The 23,251-nt window shown below is 43.5% G+C and overlaps 1 protein-coding gene across 1 annotated transcript in view; it reads right to left on the minus strand.

Annotated features, from left to right (window-relative positions):
• Nucleotides 1–23,251, minus strand: part of lamp1a (lysosome associated membrane protein 1a) — a 41,677-nt gene that overhangs the window by 9,125 nt on the left and 9,301 nt on the right. The window contains exons 3-7 of the mRNA XM_086006118.1: nt 15,106–15,319; nt 12,998–13,159; nt 10,534–10,730; nt 3,730–3,852; nt 2,577–2,646 (exon numbers count right to left, since the gene is read on the minus strand). Coding sequence (XP_085862244.1) covers nt 2,577–2,646; nt 3,730–3,852; nt 10,534–10,730; nt 12,998–13,159; nt 15,106–15,319 — 766 coding nt within the window. The remainder of the gene's footprint in view (nt 1–2,576; nt 2,647–3,729; nt 3,853–10,533; nt 10,731–12,997; nt 13,160–15,105; nt 15,320–23,251) is intronic.

Genomic DNA, 23,251 nt, shown 5'->3' on the forward strand with positions numbered 1-23,251 from the left:
ATCATCCATCTGCCCGGGAGATGGGCCTCTGCGGGCAGGGAGTTCCGCTTTCACCAGCATATAAAAAAAAAAATTTAAATTTCTTTTCACTCATTTATAATTTTAAAATACTTTTACTTTTAAAGGCAAGTTTATTTTTAGCCCCATAAAAAACTTAATTATTTTTCAAAAAATTTAATTTGTTTAAAATATTTAATTTTAACTAATTTTAAATACGTGATTTAAAAAAAATTATTTCATGTTTAACTGTTTAAGTGATCCCCATTCATACTTTTGACAGATCCATGCGTAGAGACCTGTCAAAAACTGTCAAGCTCGCGAACCGCCTGCGCCCCTGGGCCTCTGCACATTTCGTCGAGCAGAGGCCCAGGATCGGAAGTCTCGGGACCTACAGAGCCAGCAGGTAAGTGCCTAGATTTTTCCCCCCCGATCGGAGGCATCCGCCCGCAGGAAGTCTCCAATTGGAAAATCCGGCCCAATGTCTTGTATACAGCACGCACTTCCAGTATATATTAATTTATTTCCTGCATCACTTCTAGAATAGAAAACAGTCAACATTTTATAAAGGGAAAGTCATGTCAATATTTTGTCAAACTTTGATAGGTACATTAGAAAATGTTCTAAAAAAAGGTTCAATTTCCTCAAACTGAAATTTCTAGTGTCCAAAAATACTTTAAACAAAACAAAAATTATGCATTTCACAACACGAATATCCGTTGAATTGTCTTGTGTCTAAAGCCCTGGTTGAAGTTTTTAAAAGACCCTACCAACCAAAAACCTGAGCTTAACCTTACTGAAGGCAGATCCTGCAGTCTGAGCACGTGCAGTGTGCACAAGTCGCCAGGATGGATCAGTGGCATTCAACTCGCCAAATACAGGAAACTTTCTGGTATCTGGCATGGACGGGACCGAGCTGGTGCCGGTCTATCAACAATGCCGGAGAATCGAGTGCTATAGTTAAAACATACGGAGCTTCTGAGCTCCGTATCTAGCAACAAACCCTGTTGTTTAGCAACAGCTTCAAAACAATCAGCACAGCTTGCAAGCATCTCTGTAGCTTAGCAACAGCTTCAGTTAGACGCTTGCACAGCCAGAAATGAGTTAAAAAAAAACTAAAAGTAAAAAAGTTATCTGAACTGACTCCTGAATTTTGCCGGTTAACCGACATTTCTGGTTATTTAGTGGCCGGTTAATCGAAAGTTTCCTGTACTACACTGTTCCTCTTCAGTTTCTAAATATTGATTCTGTTGTATTCAAACTTATTTGAAGAAAAGCTAGGGGACAAATTTCAAAAACTTTACTCGGGCAGAGTGTATACATTTTTTTTTTAATAAAAAGGTGAGCAAGAAAATCAATTATGACACTACTGAATACACACCTGTTGCAGTTTTAAACTAATTTTTAAAAGTCTATAAACTTCAAAAGCCATATCAAGCTGAGAAAATGTCTCATCTCATCCTAATATGGGCTCTTTAAAAAGATCAGTTGAGTTTTGAAAATGAATAAAGCTTCTGATTATGAACTGCAATTTGCCACTAAAAAAATTGTAAACATTTTCATAGAAACATAGAAGATAGGAGGAGTAGGCCATTCGGCCCCTCGAGCCTGCTCCGCCATTCAATGCGATCATGGCTGATCATCCAAATTCAGTACCCTGTCCCTGCTTTCTCCCCATATCCCTTGATCCCTTTAGCCTTAAGAAATATATCCAACTCCTCCTTGAATATATTTAATGAATTAGTCTCTACTGCCTTCTGTGGTAGAGAATTCCACAGGTTCAATGAGATCCCCTCTCAATCTTCTAAACCCCAGCGAGTACAAGCCCAATCATCCCAATCTCTCCTCATAAGTCATTCCTGCCATCCTAGTTATCAGCCTGGTGAATCTTTGCTGAACTCCTTCCATGGCAAGAACATCCTTCCCCAGATAAGGCGACCAAAACTGCACACAATACTCAAGATGTGGTCTCACCAAGGCCCTGTACAACTGCAGCAAGACATCCTTGTTCCTGTACTCAAACCCTCTTGCTACGAAGGCCAACATACCATTTGCCTTCTTAACTGCCTGCTGACACAGATGAGACCAGGGAGGGGAAGGATAGCGTAGTCAGGCCCATGCCCTCCCAGTCCCCTCACTGCTGAGAGACATCAGGAATCCAGTAGTGAGCCAAATCAGACATTATATTCCCCAATTTTACCAAAGCAGAGATCCCCCGCAGACCAATGACTTCCTCCCCATGCTGCTAAACCTCAGCAGCTCCGATATAGTAGTCAAACTGCAGGACACAGTTGTAAGCCCTACAAAGAATGTTCTCAATAACATTGTCATTTCTGAAATTGAGTGAAGTTCCAGCTCTATTAATTTGAGATGCATCAAATAGAAGTCCATTAGCAATTTAGTATTGGGCAAAATATTTACACGAGGATTAATGTTGACGAAGCTCTTTCTAGGAAATGGAGTATTTCAAATCTGTAATGTGTGCACCCAGGTGGATCTGAATAATAGTTTTCCATGACTATATTTCTATCCACCATTTTAATTGCATCAAACTGTATTTTCTGAAGGTTGAAACTTACCTTTAGTAGGCGAAGCAAAGCTGGTGGAGACGGAGAGTTCCTTCAGATAAAACTTGTTGGTAGTAGCATTCTGAACAAAAGGACACCAGATTTCATATCACAAGCTGAATTTATACAGCCACATTTGAGTAAGAGAGAGCTAATTCTTTACAAAACCAGTGGGCACTATTCTGAAAAGGCTTTGCAGAAAACAATGGTAAAGTCAGTAATTCTTTACATAACCGAACATTACCTCAAGTACAAATGTCAGTTTAAATAATTAGCATCAGTACCGAGTCAGTTATAATTCCTCAGCCAACGGAGGATTCTTGCAGGTTGGTTTAACAAGGTCCTAAATGTTCACACTATTTTTGCCCAGCAGTTTTGGTAAGGATCATCTATAACCTTTGTATATTCAAAAGTCTTAATGGCACAAGAAGCTTTTGAGGTGGACTAACTCAATTTGCCACCAAATGATTCAGTTTATAGTTACTGGAGAAGATTGCTTACACTTGAGATTTGCCCTGGTCTCCATATTCAATGAATCCACTACATACCCAAGGATCAAAGACTCCTCAAGGACAACACAACTGACAAACCTAAAACTGGAACCGGTAGTTTGGCTATTGTAACCCTATTTACCACAATGTTAAAAAGTTGTATTTTGTGACTAAGCAGTTTATTCAAACTACTTCATCTAAAATCCAATGGGGCAGTGGGCAAATATACGAGACAAATAGACAGACCAGGAAAGTCTGATATGGGCTCCCAGTCTGAACTGAGTTAGTCAATCTCATCCAGGGTGCAGCTTTGTCTCAGCAATCCCCTGCGAGGTAGAATGTTCTTCATTTCCGATTGCTATCCAATGATTCCGGTGCGTCTCAAAATCAGTTCAGATCAGGGAGGGCCTCCGCTCCAATGGCCCAAAATGAAAACGCCTGCCAAAACTCACATTTTAGGTTCATGCATGGAAAAAGGTCAAAGGCAGCACAACCCAATGCAGCATACCAATGAGTTTTACTCAACACAAAGCTGTTATTTTCACAGGAGGTAGGGTATGGGGAGAAAACCAAAGGAGGAAAGGGCCTTTCTTCTAAACATACACATCACTCAAAATGAAACAAGTATGGAATTTGTACAACTTCATATTTAATACTAAGTACTCTAAACTCACCACAACAAACAGAAAATTCAGTGTGGTCTGCTCATCTGTCAGTTGAAGAGATGCATGATCACTGCTACAGTTTCCGTTTGCCACTGTTATGTTGGGCAGGATGTTAAAAACTCTCACTGCAATCTATAAGAAAAAGGCACTCAGTATCAAACGACTGTTTCCTATGACATTGCTTTTCACATTACAAGAGTTTAAAAGTGAAAGAAAATGTCACTTACTCAAAGGAATCTCCTTTTATATAAAAATTATACTTATTTCTGATGCTTTAAAAAAATCTCACATTGGCAGTCAAGCTTCCCTCCCCACTGGGCTGCTTCAGTGACATTAACTGCCTTGAACGTTTCGGCGTGGAGGAGCTCCATTTTGAACAGAGGTGGTATAATTTCAAAGGAACCAGAAGTCCAAGAATGCCAACCGCAAGACAACACTACAGCCTGGGAACAAATGCTACTTATCCTTGAAGGGCTGCAAGAGCCAGATTCACATTCTATTGCAATAGTGTAAGTGATTTTTTCAGCAAGATTTTAATTCTCCCATTTTTTCTCTCTGCCAATGTATCCCCTCCATACGTAATCCCAATTCTACATCTTCACCACTGTTCTCAACCCGATGACTACCAACATCAAATCATCTATGAGTCACAACTTCCTTTAACTGAACAGAAGACCAAAGCCATGGTACCATCACCAACCACAAAACCAAATCTTTTGCTGACGCCATCCCCTTCTCCGACCACTTGCACAGGCTGAAATGAGACCGCCAAAACACAGCGCTGAGCTTTATCCATCACAAGACTGCTTACTTCTGCCTCGGCAACATCTCCCACCTCAGCTGCTAAAACGATTACCTGTGCTTTTGTCACCTCCAGACTCAATTACCCCAATATCCCCCTTACTTGCCTCCCATTGCACCCTCCATAAACTCCCTCTTGTCCAAAATGTAGCAGTACATGCCCTTACTACCCTCAACTGGCTCCCTGATTTCCAACACATTAATTTACATTCTACACCCTGATCTTCCAATCCCTCCATAGACTCACCTACTTCTGCAACCACAACCAACTTTAAATCCCCTCTGCACCACAGGACTTCCGACTCTGGCGTCCTGTACATTTCGCCTCAGCCCAACTCGTCGGAACGCCCTCCCTAAACTGCCCCCCCCCCCCATATTCATGCTCCCCCACTTTAAAAACTTACTTAAAACCCATCCTTTGGGCCAGGCTTTCAGTCATGCTTCCTAACGTCCCCCAGTGGCAGTGTGTCTGTTCCTCTATCTTCATTAACAGAAATAGGAGTCGTCGTCGTCGGCCATTTGGCCCTCGAGCCTGCTCCGCCATTCAATAAGATCATGGCTGATCTTCTAACTCATCTCCACTTTCCTGCACTATCCCCATATCCCTTAATATTCAAAAATCTAGCGATCTCTGTCTTGAATATACTCAATGATTGAGCCTCCACAGCCCCCTGGGGTAGAGAATTCCATAGATTCACCACCCTCAGTGAAGAAATTTCTCATCTCAGTCCTAAATGGCCAACCCCTTATTCTGAGACTGTGGCCCCTGGTTCTAGACTCCCCAGCCAGGGGAAACATCCTCCCTTTGTCTACCCTGTCAAGCCCAGTAAGGATTTTGTATGTTTCAATGAGATCACCTCTCATTCTTCTAAACTCTAGAGAATATAGGCCTAGTCTACTCAATCTGTCCTCATAGGACAATCACCCCATCCCAGGAATCAGTCTGGTGAACCTTTGCTGCACTCCCTCTATGGCAAGTATATCCTTCCTTAGGTAAGGAGATCAAAACTGTACACAATACTCCAGGTGTGGTCTCACCAGGGCCCTATATAATTGCAGCAAGACATCTTTACCCCTATACTCAAATCTTCTTGTAATAAAGACCAACATACCATTTGCTTTCCCAATTGCTTGCTGTACCTACATGTTAACTTTCAGTGATTTGTGTACAAGGACACCCAGGTCTCTCTGAACACCAACATTTCCCAATTTCTCACTATTCAAAAAAAACTTTGCTTTTCTATTTTTCCTACCAAATTGGATAACTTCACATTTCTCCACACTATATTCCATTTGCCCACTTAGCCTGTCTATATCCCCTTGAAGCCTCCTTGCATCCTCCTCACAACTTACATTCCCACACAGCTTTGTACCATCAGCAAACTTGGATATATTACATTTGGTCCCCTCATCCAAATCATTGATGTAGATTGTGAATAGCTGAGGCCCAAGCACTGATCCTTGCGGTACCCCACTAGTTACAGCCTGCCAACCCGAAAATGACCCGTTTATTCCTACTCTGTTTTCTGTCTCTTAACCAATCCTCAATCTATGCTGGTATATTACCCCCCAATTCTATGATCCCTAATTTTGTTTAATAACCTCTTGTGTGGCACCTTATCGAATGTCTTCTGAAAATCCAAATACACCACATCCACTGGTTCCCCCTTGTCTATTCTGCTAGTCACAAAAAAACTAACAGATTTGTCAAACACGATTTCCCTTTCATAAATCCGCGTTGACTCTGCCCAATCCTATTATTATTTCTAAGTGCCCCGTTACCACGGCCTTAATAATAGATTCTAGCATTTTCCCTTCTACTGATGTCAGGCTAACTGGTCTGTAGTTTTGTTTTCTCTCTCCCTCCTTTCATAAGCAGTGGGGTTACATTTGCTACCTTCCAATCCACAGGAACCGTTGTAGAATCTATGGAATTTTGGAAAATGACAACCAATGCATCCACTATCTCTATAGCCAACTCTTTCAAAACCCTAGGATGTAGGCCATCAGGTCCAGGGGATTTATTGGATTTCAGTCCCATTAATTTCTCCAGTACTGAAGCACTTAGGACATTTTTTTTTTTTTTTTTTTAAATAAACGAGGCTATCTAAATGCAAGTTATTGTTGGCATGGGGAGGAGACAGGAAGTTATTCAAAACCCACGCCATTAATCTGATCACAGATGTAGGTGGCTATGTTGGTTAATAACTAGCACTTAACAGACATAAACCATAAGGTCACCGTATACAAATATTCATGTCCCTCAAACCATGTAAGTTCTATGGCATTGCAACGCGAAACAACCCTGAGATTAAGCGGTCTACAATTTATTCTTCATGGTTAGTTGTGAGTGTGTTATTTGGTGGGTCTATCATGTAGATGGACATGTATGATACCCCAAGCATGGACTGGAATGCGAAGATGGCAGGACAATTGGAGGAACCCACTTCCTGCATTTGTGGTACGGTGAAGAAATGGGCTTGCAGCACTGCAGTTCACCCTGGAACACGTGGCAGCTTGTTCTCAGCAGATGCCCCTCACCAGAGCTTTAATGGACGGTTTGAGTTTCTGTTGTAAATGCTCAGGCTGCTGCCAGAGGAGAGGGCTGTCTCTTCCAACTTCAAAAGGCTTGGCAAACAGTTATAGACAACAATCTCTCATGGCTTCGCTAATCTGGCTGCTGTCTGCTTTCCCACTGATCAGTTGGAAGTAATAATGTCAAGGTAAGAATGAAGTCACACAATGCGTAGTGTATCGAAGCCCTCCCGCCAGCTGCCATATCTTTATATTGCAGAAAGCAGCCAGGGCCAGTCTGCCCTGCCAGCAGCACAAGGGATGCCACTTACTGCAGGTCCATCTCAGGACTTGGCTACAATAAGATGAGAGTTTGAGGGTTATCCCAGTCCAAACAGGCTCCTGGAGGAACAAACCAAGCAACCACCTCAAACTCACGCCACTCAGGCAGCACCTAGAAGTACAAGGCTAGAATTAAGGGGGCAAGGGGAAGCATGGAGTAAGATACAGTAGGCACAGTACAGTTTGGGATTACTATGGTTGCACTAAAATTGACGTACATGCAGACATTTTTGCAATCTTCCAAAGTGGCTTTCATGAGGTAGCACAAATGAGTGTCATGCAAGTTGATGTGCACGGAGAAGTGACTATAGGTGGCGGCATCTCTGACTGGAAGGAGGGAGATGTAGATAGGACTTCATGCAGCAGGCAGATGTGGTAGTCACAAGGCGGCTTCTCAGCAGATTAGCACAAATCTCTCGCAGCTAGAAAAGGCTGTGCTCCATATTATTGCAGTCGCTTGTCTATTTGAACCCCCCTACAGCTCAAGAGCCTTCCTCTTTCAGGACCCCAACGAGGAGACCTCTGACAAAACTGAACACCATGCATCAGAGCGCAATGATCCTGGAAACCCTAGCAAGGCTATATTTCAGAGCACCCTCAGGAGGATCCACACACCTGAAGCATGCCGTCAGCATTTAAATAGTGCTTTCTCTGAGGTCATTAGCAAGAGCTGTAAAGGGTGGCCTCAATTTCCCAGAATCTACCCAGCCAAGTGCCATTCCTGTTGAGAGCAGAAGCAGGAAGGGAGACTTGCCTTAAAATGAAGGTGCTATGGCAGCAGTTAAGATAGCAAGCGATGTGATGCTGCTGGTCTTTCTATCACCATGGGTGGATGGGAAGGAAAAACAACTCCGTAGCTGTCTATAGAGTTGTTTATTACACGAGGCTTGACACAAAGCCCATTGGAATTTTACATCTGGACAGGCCACCCCTTTTTATGTAAGATTATGCATTAACAAATCATCAATTGTTACACAGACCAAAGGGGATTTCTGCACAATTAACTCATGCCTCCCACCTCCAAACAGAATTGTAGATTTGTTCAGCCCACAGGCTCTCAAGACAAAAGCACAATGGAAGTCGGAACAGAAAAGTAGCCATGGGTCCCACGTTAAAAAACATTCTAGTGCACTGCCTTCTATGATTTAAATAAAAATATGATTGAGAAATATTTATTAACATGGCACAGCCCATGTCTGACAGTTGTAGATGGCACTGCAGCTCCCACAGGAGTAATACCAAACACAGCTACCCTAATCTGTGAGGTAAAACAACAAATGAATCTCAATCCAGTGGCCAAGGAGTGAAATGTTGCCTCCTCTGGCAGCTTGCACTTGATCTTCAATGAAAGGCAGTAGCTGCAAAACATGTCTCCGTCTGCTTTAGCAACCGCCTGGAGTTGTATCACTCTTTGGTGAGCAAATAGTGGCCAATGGCAAATTCGGCATCAGAGCTCATCCCTACGTTTGGAGTTGCAATCACAGGGTCTGGGGTTATATTCCTAGGAGGTAAATTTAAGTGTTAATGGTCATTGGCATTTTGAGTTTTACAAATGAGGGCTTTAAGTACAAGACCAAAGAGGTAATAATTATGCCATAGGTAGGGTAGTGTGTGCAGTTTCTGATACCCCGTTACAGAAAGAGCATTAAAGTCAGAGAGAGCATAGAGTGTAGGTTCATCAGGAGGGCACGCACAAAATAACCAAGGAATCCAGTGAAAATGGTTTCAAGAATCTATTTACGACAGAGTTAGTTATGGTTTAAGCTCTCTCCTAAGCCTTCAGTTCATGGTAAAAAAGCAATTTCCATATGCAGACCGAACCTTCCATGAAACAAAGCCTATGCCATAACCAGAGTGGGATAGCGGATCATAAGATTATCTCCCCTTAGTTGTAGTATTAACCATTGGAAATCATGTGGAATACCCTGCTCCAAAAGGTGGATAATACCAAGGTACACAGACAAAAACTAATTCCCACAGAATACATGAAAACAATACTTAGAAAACAAAGACAGAATAAGCCCACAAGAGGTTAAAATACCTTTTTCAGATTGCATTTGTTACACAGTCCAATAAAACACACACACAAACAGACACTTAAAGAATGCATGGCCAGTTAAGTGTACTGATCAATACCGCCAGTGAATGCCCCTCAGTACTACACTGCTCATCAGCCCAGATTATGTGCTCAGATCTGTGGAGAGGCTTTTACCCATGACCGTCTCACTCAGAGGCAAGATTGCTACCAGCGAGCCACCTTAAAAGCTTTGCTACAAAAATGAATGTTAACAATTCTTAGGGTGCATGCAGTATTTAGAAAATTCTAATTCAACAGCACTGCCGAGTTACACAAATTTGGGTCTGCAATAGATGAAGACAAATGTAATTAATTTTTTTAATAAAGTGCATTAATCCAAGCTCTACTGTCAAGCATAATTAGCTTCAGACACTTGTAGCATTAAAAAATACTCCGTGTTTATACAGCAAATCAACAGATGAGCTCAACACGTGAATACAGCTGAAACTGTTCCAAAAAAAACATATCATGCGCACACCAAAAGGGCCGAACCAGAGTCATGTGGCTAAAAACTAAATTGTTTTAACAGGCTTATTCCATGCTGATTTCCCCCTATATCTGCTCAAAGCTAATCTGCATTAAATCAAATTGCACAGCAAATTGATTTTATCCAACCAAGTTGCACTCATTAGTAAATGGAATCTTCTCCAACTTCATATTTGAGCAGATTCTTCCTGGCTGGGATGAGCTACATATTATTTTGGGAATATCCTGGTTGTTTGGGACCAATACTCACGACAACATACATGACCCAAATCATTCCACATGCATACAAGCCATTTAAAATAATAAGGCACTTCCATGGACATGCACATCTTCTGAGATTTATAAAGCATAACTTTCAAAATATTTTAAAGAAACTAATCCTTGCCATCTCTTTCCTCAATCAAAAACGTCAAAGTAGACTGATGAAGTTGACCATAATGTTATGGAACAGGCACACAAGGGGCTTTATCATACTATGTTCACTCCCTGGTTAATGAAGTGATTCTTTTCAAAATGTCACTTTGATAGCAGAGTCAACAAGCAAACACCTCCCATATTACACTTCTTCAAATGTAAAGAGTTAAACTGATTACCTTATTGTCTGGGGTAGCGTATGTAACATTGAGCTGTAGTCCCATCTCTGCAAGCAGACAGGTTCCATTGCTAGTGGTGACATTATAGTTTCCTCGAACGGGATTGTGTGTCGGGGGTGTTGGAGTTGTTGGAGCCAGGGTGGGAACCAGTGTTGTGGTAGGTACAGTTGGAGTCACATCAGCATGGCATATAGTTTCTTAAAAAAAAAAATTGCTCTGGATGTAAATACATGACTTAATGGAAGCCAGGACCATCCCATATAAATAGTGCTTTACTAAACATGGTGCACTTCAATTACATTCCAATAGAAAATCATTTGTCACCTAGTAGTTGTTTAGTTTTGTGTATTTTATACAATTTTGTGAACATTGTGGCAGAATCTTAAAACGATTGCCAAGGAAACACGTTTGAGCCGGAGCCAATAAGTTAGTTGTAAAACCTACATCCCTGCAAGCTGAGGGTATGGATGGATGGGCGAGATGATGCTGCGTGAATTCTAGGGGAATCTTGAATGTAACGGCTTCTGTGCAAAACCAAGCTGCAGCTGGGATATTGCGATACACATTACTTTGTGCTTATGATCTACACTCAAGTAATCGGTAATTAACCTTTTGCTATTAATATAGATGTTTAATTATCTCTCTAAAACGGTCCGTCTTTCCGGCTATACAATCAAAAGTTAGAGCGTACCTACACGTTATATCAAAAGCAAGCTTATAACGCCAACATTCCGCTCATTAGCGTTGAGTGATGTGATGGTTGACCAATCGTACAGGGGATTAACCTGATGGTTGACCAATCGGTGAGTCACGGGGGGGCGTTTCATTGCATTTGTGGGCGGGCCTAATCCTTCTGAGCTGAGGTGAGTGGCGGCCATCTTGATTCCTAACTCTTGATTTATTTTTCCCACTTTGTGTGTGTGTGGAGGGGATTTTGGGAGCGAGTTGAGGCGGGGAACAATTTCCCCGGCAACCGAGCCCCTCAGCCTGCAGCCCCTCAGGAGGGCGGGGGTGGGGGGGGGGAAAAGAAGATTTTCCCCGGCAACCGGGCCCCTCAGCCTGTAGCCGCTCAGGAGGGAGGAGGGTTACCCCGGCAACCGGGCCCCTCTCAGCCTGTAGCCACTCAGGAGGGAGGAGGGTTACCCCGGCAACCGGCGGTATCTCACTCTCCCCCCCCCCTTCCCCGCGCAGCCTCAGGGAAGAGGGAAGCGAGCAGGTGAGCGGCGGCGTCTCTCTCCCCCCCCCCCCCCCCCCACCGCAGCGAAAGGCGTTAGTCTGCCGCCCGGCCAACCGGGTCCAAAGGCCCGCCGCGTTAATGATGAGGAACCCCAGCCTCCCGATGTCAGACTGACTCCGTTCTGGTACCGGGGAGGGAGGGAGAGAGGGAGTAAAATGGAGAGACCGGGGCAGGGAGACGGTGAGGGAGGGAAAGAGTGAGGGGGTGGGACAGGGAGGGAGAGCTCGCCTACTTCCTTCCTTCGCAGGGGTCCATCGGGCCAGGCCTGAGGCGCTCCTTCCCCCCCTCGCGCTCTCTCTCCAGACTAATCCCAAACTAAATCCACCAGTCTCTCTCTCTCCTCCCCCCAGTCTCTCTTCCAACAACATGCCCTCAAAAAACCCTCGGCACCGCCGGGCACTCCAGCTAGTATAGTATATTGCTACATCTGTGCCAAACTCATCTCTTACTTGTCAGAGGCAAAGATAAGTGGCACTCGCTGTTTTTATAACCTTCATCACTCTTCGGTTTGGGGGTCAAATCAGAAATGGATTTGTGGATTTTCCAAGTCTCAACCAACTAGTTAATACAGGTAGACTATCCTTTATCCGAACTTCCAAAAACCAAAACCCTCTAAAAACCGAAAGTTTTTTCGTTCAGCGTAAGTCATGCGCACGACATGACCAGAGTGGCGCACGACTTACGCTGAGCAGGGCAGAGGGTCACTGAGTTCCCTCCTGGGTAGGCGATTGCAGGCCGAGCCGGGCAGTGTGAAGGAGGTATACCAGGAGAGTGAACCCAACAATACAGTGGCCCGTCCGATAGCTGCAGCGGCCTGTCCGATATTCTTTTCTCCCCCCGCGACCCCCACCCTTTCGGATAAGGGATAGTGTATCCTTTATCCGCACTTCCGAAAACCGAAATCCGAAAGTTTTTTCGTTCAGCGTAAGTCGTGCGCATGACCCCGACCCCCGCCCCCCCCGGCCGACGCATTTCCCAGTCTTATAAAATACCTTCTGAAATCCGAAATTTTCCGAAAACCGAAACACGGCTGGTCCCGAGGTTTTCGGATAAAGGATAGTCTACCTGTATCCTCAAATGGCTGGAAAGTAACCTAAAAATAGGACGGTGCTGCTTATTTTTGTACTAGAAGATTCTGCTTTAGCCCACAGTATACAGGAAGTGTCAGTAGAAAAAAAAATCAACTCCTTTCAAACGTTACTGTGTGTGAAAGCTGAAAATGCTTACCCGTTTTACTGAAATCATCATTTGGTGGAAAAGCTTCCATTCGCACTTTGCTCAGAGTTACGGTCACATTCTCCATGTGCACAGTCGAATCATTCGTACACTTGTATGTTGTATTCACTTTCGCATGGATGTCTACAGAACTTGAAGTCTTCACGAACATACCTGGGGGAATTTTCAAAACAACAATTAAAAAAACCAAATCTTAGAATTAATGAACATTAGAAAATGTTATCAAACCCCAACTCAAATTTTCAATCCACAAAAAAAATGACCTATTTCTTTTCTAAAAAAAGTCAAATTATTGAATTTGATTCAGTGGCCTTCAGCTGAAGTCATTTAGTACCTGCAGCAAGATTTACATCATTGTCTATTGAGAGTCTATAGAGCCACTTGGTGACCAGTCACTGCTTCAGCAGAGCACCTGCCAGTTCTTTTTCGACACTCACCCCAACGAACAGAGCAACCTACATTAGTACATGCCATAAACTGTCAGAAGTACTTTACTCAATGCTTTTTGAAAATCCATGTAAACCACATCCACTCCATTTCCTTTACCTTACTTCTTCAAACAGTTCTGTAAGGTTGACAGTCTTTTAGAAATCTGTGCCGACAGACCCTGCTCATCCCACATTATAGGCTCTTGTAATTTATCAAATTACAGCCAACTGGGATGTAATTTCTAGTCTTATCCCGCTCCACTTTTTTTTTTAAACCGAAGAGGGTGTCATAGGTGCTGTCCCTCCAGCACAACTTTCCCTTCAAATGGGATTTTGAAGAATTAGTCAAAGCTGCTTTTTCTTCCTACACTTCCCTCATGATCTTTGATTATATTATCAGATCCCAGTGATTTATCCACTTTAAGTCGGAGTAACTTTTTTTAAGCATCGCCACTCTTGGAACAACCACCCAATTGTGGTTCTACAATTTCAGCATCTACTTCTCCTGTGAAGAGACAAAGTTATCCATGGTTAGCACACACCTGTCTAACTTGTCTACACATTTCATCCTTCATTTTCATTCCCGTGTTTGTTAGTCTATAATATACTCCCAGTAATGTGACTGATGCCTTGCTATTCTTCAGCTCAATCCAAAGAGCTTCTATTTCGACTACCTCTGTTTAAATCCTGTCACTCTAACGTTATAATATTGTCTCAAAACACCACTACCCTGCCTTCCCCATCTCCAGGCATGTTTCAGACAGACACAAAGTCCCGTTACTTATTATTTTAATCAATGACTCTGGTTCACTAATTTTTTTTTTGTAATTTGCATTTCAGTTTGGAATCCACTTTGGATACAAAATCAATATACAGGAAACTTTGTGCTATCCGGCACTGACGGGACCGAGCTGTTGCCGTCCCATCAAAACTGCCGGACAAACCAGCGCTAATGTTAAAACATAAGGAGCTCCGTATCTAGCAACAAACCCTGATGCTTAGCAACAGCTTCTAAACAGTCGGCCGTAGCTTGCAAGCGTCTCTGTAGCTAAGCAACAGCTTTAGCGAGACCTTGCAGAGCCGGACTGGAGAAAAAAAACTTACTGAACCGACTCCTGAATTTTGCCGGTGGATTGAGCATTCCGGACAGTTAACCTCCGGATAAACCAAAGTTTCCTGTAGCGTGCAGGGGTTTAACATGGCTGCCTGGTGTTTAGCAACACTGGGGTGGAAAGAGGTCCTGGCTGAGGTATGCAGCACCACAGGAGCCTGGACATTGGGAGAACTGCAGGGGTACCCATTTGATTTGGCAAAGTGGGGATGGGTAACCTGCATTTTGCAAACTCCTGATCCATTGTCTCTTGGCACCTTTCAGTGCTAAATGCTGTATAGTCAAATATAATGCAAGAACATTTACCTCAGAACTAAATTTAAGCTGGCATGGGACCACAAGGGGCAAGACCAGGAGGGGAAGGTACAAGAGAATAGCAAGTCTGGTGACGAGTACACAGGTTGAGTGGGTGGACTGTCAGGCAAAGAATAAGTCAGGATTGTCTGGCTGATGTGGAAATTTATGCCCAATCAAGTGGAAGAAACTTAAGTGGGACACTGAAATTTGCATTAGACTGAGATGTCTGAAGCATATATAGATATATACAGATTATAACTTACCCAGGGAACTTGCATTAGGAAAAAGTCCAGTGTCACTCGCATTGCAAGAAATAGTCAGTGTTTCCATTCTGTATGATGTGTTGTGCTTTGAGAAGTTCATGCTGAGAGAATGACCGTCCCCAAAGCTGACCACCAGTAGTGGCGCAGTCATATTATTACAATTACTACGTGGGTTTAATTTTGCATCATCTGGGAGGGAGAACAAAACTGTAGCCTGAAACAGAAAAAATATATATATAACTGCTCAACAACTCTCCAAAGGTTAAAATCATTCAGCACATAATTCTGTATAAATTATGGTTTAATCCTCTATACCAATCTTGTTTGGGCATTAACACATTTGGAATTGAGAGTTTGTTTTCACTAGTTCAGCCTTGCGTGGAGCCATTTCAGTGGCTCACAGGTTGCTTTGCAGTGAACATTAATTTACCACCAATTCTTAAACTTCAATTCTTTTAGTATATTTCATTTTTAACCATGAATAAAGTTACTCAAGGCTTCATTCTTCATTTGTTTAGATACAGTACAACTGCTAATCCTGCAGATAATGGGCTATGCAAAAATGTTTCAATGTATAGATGACCTGCATGACACAATCTGTAGATTTACAGATCTCAGTTAGCTACAGCCAACATGTCCTGGCAGAGCAGTGGCTGACTGACTCACTGCTTCTCCACACACGCATCGACACAATCACGCTCAGGACATTCCCACTTATTCATTCCTCGTTTACTTGCGGATTACCAAGCTATTTTTCATGCAGTTCTTTTGTGGATCCAAACCAAACCGCAGGTCAGCTTCAAGATTAACTGCAACACTAGCAGATCTTGCCTAGCCAACTGGGCAGTGGAGAATTGTAACTGTCCCGTCTGAACAGCAAGCACAATCAACCAGGACATTCAAAAATCTAGTGTAGAAATGGATCTGACAGTTGAAAGCGGTGGCGAGATTGGGAAGGCACTGTTCAATCCTAGGATATCTGAAAACCATGGCTTGCAAGGCCAGATAGGGGAGCCATCAGTCTTCAAAAAGGTGAACAGACGGTGCAGACTCCATAGTCATCTGCAGTTCACCTACCTTGAGCTTAGTTAGTCTGATCCATGTACCCATGCAGGGATGCATTCGTTACCAGTTAGCTGAGGAAATGGTGGCTGTAGTGGGAACCTCTGGAACCAGAGACATAACGGCAAAGGCGGCGGCCATTTGGCCCATTCAGTTCGTGCCGGCACTCTGTAGAGCAATCCAGTCAGTCTCATTCCCCCGCAGCCCTGTAAGTTTATTTCCTTCAAGTGCCTATCCAGTCTCCCCTTGAAAACATTGAGTGTCTCCGCTTCCACCACTTCCGTCGGCAGCGAATTCCAGGTCCTCACCACTCGCTGTGTAAAAAAGTTTTTCCCTCATATCCCCCCTGTATCTCTTGCCCAAAACCTTAAACCGGTGTTCCCTAGTCCTTGTACCATCAACTAGTGGGAACAGCCTTTCCCTGTCTAGCCTATCCAAACCCGTCATAATCTTGTACACCTCTATCAAATCACCCCTCAACCTCCTTTGCTCTAATGAAAACAAATCCAGCTTCTCCAACCTGTCCTTGTAGCTAAGATCCCCCATCCCCGGAACCATTCTGGTAAATCTTCTCTACACCCTCTCAAGGGCCTTCACATCCTTCCTAAAAAGTGCGGTGACCAGAACCGGACGCAATACTCCAGTTGTGGCCTAACCAGCGCTTTATAAAGGTTCAGCATAACTTCTCTACTTTTGTACTCAATACCTCTATTTATGAAGCCCAAGATCCCATATGCTTTGCTAACCACTCTCTCAGTATGTCCTGCCACCTTCAGGGACCTATGCACATTAACTCCCAGGTCCCTCTGTCCCTGCACACTCTTTAAAACTGTGCCATTAAGTGTATATTGCCTCTCCCTGTTCCTTCTGATAAAATGCATCACCTCACACTTCTCTGTATTAAATTCCATCTGCCACTTGTCTGCCCATTCTGCTGGCCTTTCTATGTCCTGCTGCAGTCGATTGGTATCATCCTCACTGTTTGCCACACCCCCAAGTTTGGTGTCATCGGCAAATTTAGAAATTCTACTCTGTATTCCAATACCCAGGTCATTTATATATATCAAAAAAAAAAAGCAGTGGCCCCAGCACTGACCCTTGGGGAACACCACTGTCTACCATCCTCCAGTCTGAAAAACAGCCATTTACCACAACTCGCTGTTTTCTGTCCTTAAGCCAATTCCTTATCCAAGCTGCCACTGACCCACCTATTCCATGAGCCTCAATTTTGTTAACCAGCCTTCTATGTGGCACTTTGTCAAACACCTTCCGAAAGTCCATGTAGACAACATCCATTGCATTCCCTTCATCAATCCTCTGTTACTTCATCAAAAAATTCAATTAGATTAGTCAAACACGATCTGCCTTTTACAAATCCACGTTGGCTCTCCTTAATTAGCTTAAACCTCTCCAAGTGCCTGCTACTTTTTTCCTTGATTATTGTTTCTGAAACAATAGATGTTTTAGAACCACCACTGATGTTAAACTGACCAGCCTGTAGTTACTAGGATTGTCCTTACACCATTTCTTGAACAATGGTGTCACATTTGTCACTTTCCAATCCTCAGGCACCTCCCCCGCATCTAGGGAAGATTGGAAGATTATGGTAAGCCCTTCCACTATCTCCTCCCCCAATTCCCTTAGCAACCTGGGATGCAAGCCATCTGGACCAGGCGACTTGTCTACTCTAAGCATACCCAGCCTTTCTAGTGCATCCTGTCTATCAATTTTCACCCCTTCCATTGCTTCTACCTTTCCACTTCTACTGATATTTTGTCAGCATCCACCTCCTTAGTGAACACCGATACAAAGTACTCTGCCTTGCTCTGTGCCTCTAAGCATAGATCACCTTCTTTGTCCCCAATATGCCCCACCCCGCTTCTTACCACCCACTTACTGTTTACATGCCGATAGAAGATTTTTGGGTTCCCTTTTATGTTCTACTCTCATTCTCTCTTTGCCAATCTTATTTTCATCTTCACTTCATCGCCTCCAGTAAAGAAGGTTGGTCTGAATCCACTGACTAACAGCAACACCCTATCAACTGAAAGGATCTCATGAAAAACAAATGGGTACAGCAAAGATTGTGGCCCCAAATCAGACAAATTAGTGACCTGCAGAGATTCTTGAAGGACTGCAAACCAGTCTGAAACAGGAAAACTTTCCCACAGCTGTTCAAAACATGGCAGCTACCAATGCCATGACCCAATTTGATTCTAATGAGCTTTCTTAACAGTACATGACTATGGTTCGCTTCAGTAATACTGGCTGAAGCATCCTTTAATGAGGATCTCTTGTTCAAGAGCAGCGATGACAGACATCTTGCGAAAATGCTGAAGTAAAAGGGCAGCATTATTCAAGCACTGGGCCCTGCAATTTGAACCTGAAATACTTGTAGTGACAACACTAAATGAGAGTGTGAAAGTAGGCATCTTTGAGGTGGATTGTGGCCAGTCATGCTACCCAAATGGCTTGTAGCAGTGTTACAATACTGAACTTTTCCACCTTTGAGAATTTTTTTAAATGCTCGAAGAGATGTGGATCATCCACTCGGCACTTCTGGCTGAAGATGGTTGCAAATGCTTCAGCCTTGTCTTTTGCACTCATGTGCTGGGCTCCACCATCATGGAGGATGGGGACATTCATGGAGCCTCCTCCTCCCGTTAGTTGTTTAATGGTCCACCACCATTCACGACTGGATGTGGCAGGACTGCAGAGCTTTGATCTGATCCGTTGATTGTGGGATTGCTTAGCTCTGTCTCTAGCATGCTGCTTCCACTTTTTAGCATACATGTGTTGCAGATTCCCCAGGTTGGCACCTCATTTTTAGGTACGCCTGGTGCTGCTCCTTGCATGCTCTTCTGCATGCCTCATGAACCAGGGTTGGTCCCCTGGCTTAATGGTAATGGTAGAGTGAGGGATATGCTGGGCCATGAGGGTACAGATTGTGGTGGAATACAATTCTGCTGCTGCTGATGGCCCACAGCATCTCACGGATGCCCAGTTTTGAGCTGCTAGATCTGTTTTAGGGATATAGATACACAAATCACAAAGTACTAATGTAGGTTAATAAGGCCATTAAAAAAAAGCAAACCAAGCACTGGGGTTCATTTCTAGAGGGATAGGATTGAAAAGCAGGGTTAAGGTACAAAACAGATTAACAAGGATGATACCAGAACTGAAGGGTTATAACCATCAGGAAAGACTGAACAGGGTGGGGCTCCTTTGTCTAGAAAAGAGAAGGCCGAGTGGTGGCCTTAGAGAGGTCTTTAAGATAATAAAAGGGTTTGCTAGGGTAGACGTAGAGAAAATGTTTCCACTTGTGGGGGAGTCCAAAAGTAGAGGCCATAAATATAAGATAACCACTCATACATCCAATAAGAAATTCAGGAGAAACTACTTGACCCAAAGAGTGGCAAGAATTTGGAATGCACTACAACAAGGGGTAGTTGAGACAAATAGCACAGATGCATTTAAGGGGAAGCTAGATAAGCACGAGGGAAAAAGGAATAGAAGGGTACGTTGATTGGGTGAAATGAAGTGGGGTGGGAGAAGGCTCATATGGAGCATGGACACGGCATAGACCAGTTGGGCTGAATGGCTTGTTTCTGTGCTGTAGACTTGCAGTAATTTTGATGCTTAAGGAGCCCTGAAGTATTCCAAAGTAAAACCTCTATCGATCTGGATGAGCCCTCAGCTACCATGGACAACAGAAGCTATAAATCCTGGTCACCAATGTATCCAGCTTTTGAAGGCCCCTCAAATGACAGGGCTAGATTGCACTGTGGAAACCCAGGGATTCGACTGCCCAGGACTGGGGTCCTGGGTGGCAGCCTTCCCATACACAGACAGCACCTGGAATAGCAGTCAGAATGATGTACAACAGGACAACTGAGGCACTGTAAGCCACTAGGTTTGGTCTAGCTTTGCTATTACCCCATGTTGTTTCACCAGTCAGTCCAGGTTCCCTTGCAGCAGTCGAGGGAAGTAGGCACAGCAAATCTCACAGTTAGAGCTTTGGAGAAAATTACCCCCATGTGCACAATCAAAAGCTACAATCTTCAATCCCAATTAGAGTCTAATGAAAATGTTGGCCCATTGATTAAATGAATGGTCTGATGGTACATTGTCATGACTCCCTTCCTCAAAGTCAACCTCTCCATTGCAGGTCAGAGGTGAGCCAATTCTAGAGTGGTCCTCTGTAGTACAGCAAGACAGGAAGGTGCCAACTTAATCCCTCCATTTTTTTTGGAACAAAATGGGAGCCAATCCCAACAAGTATATGCGAAGAATCAAGCACCAAATTTGGTAGGTGCCGGCACAGCACTTTGAAGATAGACATCTGCAGCAACTATGTCAGCCAGCAATGGTGAGGGACCTGCAGCATATACAACAGTGTTGGAGGCCTTTTTACTGATCAGAGGATACGGTGTCAAACCACATCATGCAACAGAAAGAAAATGTACAGCTGTTAGTTGGGCCTGAGTTAACACCCAGGAAGTACCAGTCCATGCAGAGTGTTGACTGGAACATGAACACGCTAGAAGCTAATTATGGCAGTTAAACAAGCAAAGGTGTCATTGACATGTAATGGGAAGGTGAAGTTGTGGCTATTCCCACCCATGGGAAAGGGAAAGTTGGATATACAAGGCAAACTCTAGAAGGCTCTATAAATGGGAGGTTCAGGCAGCCACTCAAAGCACGGTTTGTTGCTAACTTGTATTATAAAGTCTCCCACCCCCCATATTTAAACTATAAAAACCCAAGAACAAAACCTAAAGACCAACTAGTGAATGTGCTCAGGAATGTAGAACATTGTCTTTCCTCTGTATCCTGGAGACTTTTTTTTTGGGGTGGGTGGTGGTGGGAAAAAGAGAAGGGGGTGGAGGAAAGAGATGGAGTACCTCAACGGAAATATGACTGGGGCACTCGCCCACCAAATGATTTCCTCAGCCTACTCACCACCAGATGCTGAATAGCTCATGAACCAGAGTGCACGTTTACTGTCAGGAAATCTCTAACTTTCATTATTCAGCAATTGCCATGTTCTGAATGAGGAATTGCAAGCCTGTCGTTTGATCAAACTGGATCACAGTGCACAAGAGAAATTACGCACGTCATTTAGACAGGAATATTTACGATTATTATCTGCCCGCCAATAAGCTCCCTTACTTTTTCCCGTCATGAGGCAATTTTCACTTCAGGGGATATACATGTAACATTAAAATCCCCCTTGCACAGAAACTTGGCAGGACTTCAGTCCTTGCTGCTCTAGACTTAAGAAATAAAACTGCACTGAAATTATAGCCACACAACAGAGGGTTGCTACATATACCCAACTCCTACTCCTTGGGAACAGCAGTGCTGGTCTTTGTGATACACAAGTAAATATAGGACCAAAACAGATTGCGCATCCATTCACCTGAACCGTCCCACAAACTACCACTCAATTGCCCAGTCCCTCAAATATCTATTCCAATCCTCCCCTAAATCCTCCCACACTCACTGCCCTTTTTCCAGGTTCAATGTGAACTGTCTGTGCCCCTCCCTCTTCTAAGACTGAGCCCATCCCCTGGTTCTAGAGTTTGTGCCAACCTCAAATATCTCAGAGTTCAGTTCATCGATTCAAGAACCACCGCAAAAACTTGTATAACATCTCCCTGAGCCTGCTCTTCTCCACAGTAACCAATCCTGGATTCATCCACCTCTCCTCATAGCTCAGGATTACTTAACTATCAGTTTGGTTGTCCTCTACTGTACGGTCTCGAATGCCTGGATGTTCTTGCTGTAGAGCAACATCCAGAACTGTACACAGGTGTGGCCGATCCAGTGTCTTGTGCAGATTCATCTTAGAAGGTGGCAGGACAGGTTAACAAAGCAGATGGGATCCTGGGCTTTATAAATAGAGGCAGAGTACAAAAGCCAGGGAGTTGTGCTAAACCTGTATAAAACACGAGTTTGGCCCCAGCTGGAGTATTGTGTCCAATTCTGAGCACCACACTTTAGGAAGGACGTGAAGACTCGAGAGGGTACAGAAGAGATTTACTAGAATGGTTCCAGGTCTGAGGGATTAGAGTTACATGGATAGACCTGAGAAGCTGGGGCTGTTCTCAAGAGCAGAGAAGGCGAAGAGATTTGATAGGAGGTGTTTAAAATCATGAAGGGTTTAGATATAGAGTAAATAAAGAGAAACTGTTTCCAATGGCTGAAGGGTCGATAACCAGAGGGCTCAGATTTAAGGTGAATGTCAAAAGAACCAGAGGCAAAAATGAGGAAAAACTTTTTTGTAGAACGAGCAGTTAGAATTTGGAATGCACTGCCTGGTGGAAACAGATCCAATAGTAGTTTTCAAAAGTGTTTGGATAAATACCTGAAGGAGAAAAAATTGAAGGGATATGGGTAAGAGCAGGGGAGTGGGACAAACGGGATAACTTTTTGAATGAGTCGGTGCAGAGTTGATGGGTCGAGTGGCCGCCTTCTGTGCTGTACTATTCTTTGATTCTATGATTCCCACTTAGAGGATTTATTGCTCTATTTTACCGGCTATACATTGCAAGACAGTCAACTTTCTGTACAATGGCTGCACACTGCGCCATTAATCTTCAGTGAGCTATCCACCAATATCTCCAGGTCCCTCGTGTTGCTTTCTGTAGCCTACAGCCATTTAGTTTATTTCCCAACCATTGTTCCTCCTGTTAATATTTCCCAACCATTGTTCCTCCTGTTAATATTTCCCCAGGAAGTGCTAAATAGCTGAAGAGAGCTGTGCTCTCCTAAAGATAAACACAAACAGCTCAGCAAGTCAAAGGGTATTTCACTTAGTTGAACTGTAAACTCAGTACCCGATTAGATTTTAAACATTATCCAGTACGGAAGATTAAAGCACAATTCAGTTATTTTCGAAACACCAAGAATACCCTTCCCAATTGATCTCAGAACTGAAAAGTCAAATTAACTTTCTTTTTGCCAACATCTAAGTGAGCTTTTGCTATATTTTATGTAGGCCATCAGTAGTAGGAGTTAATTTTAATCGTCCATCTGTTTCTAAAGAGAGACACGCACACGCACAAAAAGAGTGCCAAAC

Source organism: Somniosus microcephalus, chromosome 14 (assembly GCF_052327205.1).
Source record: "Somniosus microcephalus isolate GS21.2 chromosome 14, FLI_Smic_1.0, whole genome shotgun sequence".
Lineage (NCBI taxonomy): Eukaryota > Metazoa > Chordata > Chondrichthyes > Squaliformes > Somniosidae > Somniosus > Somniosus microcephalus.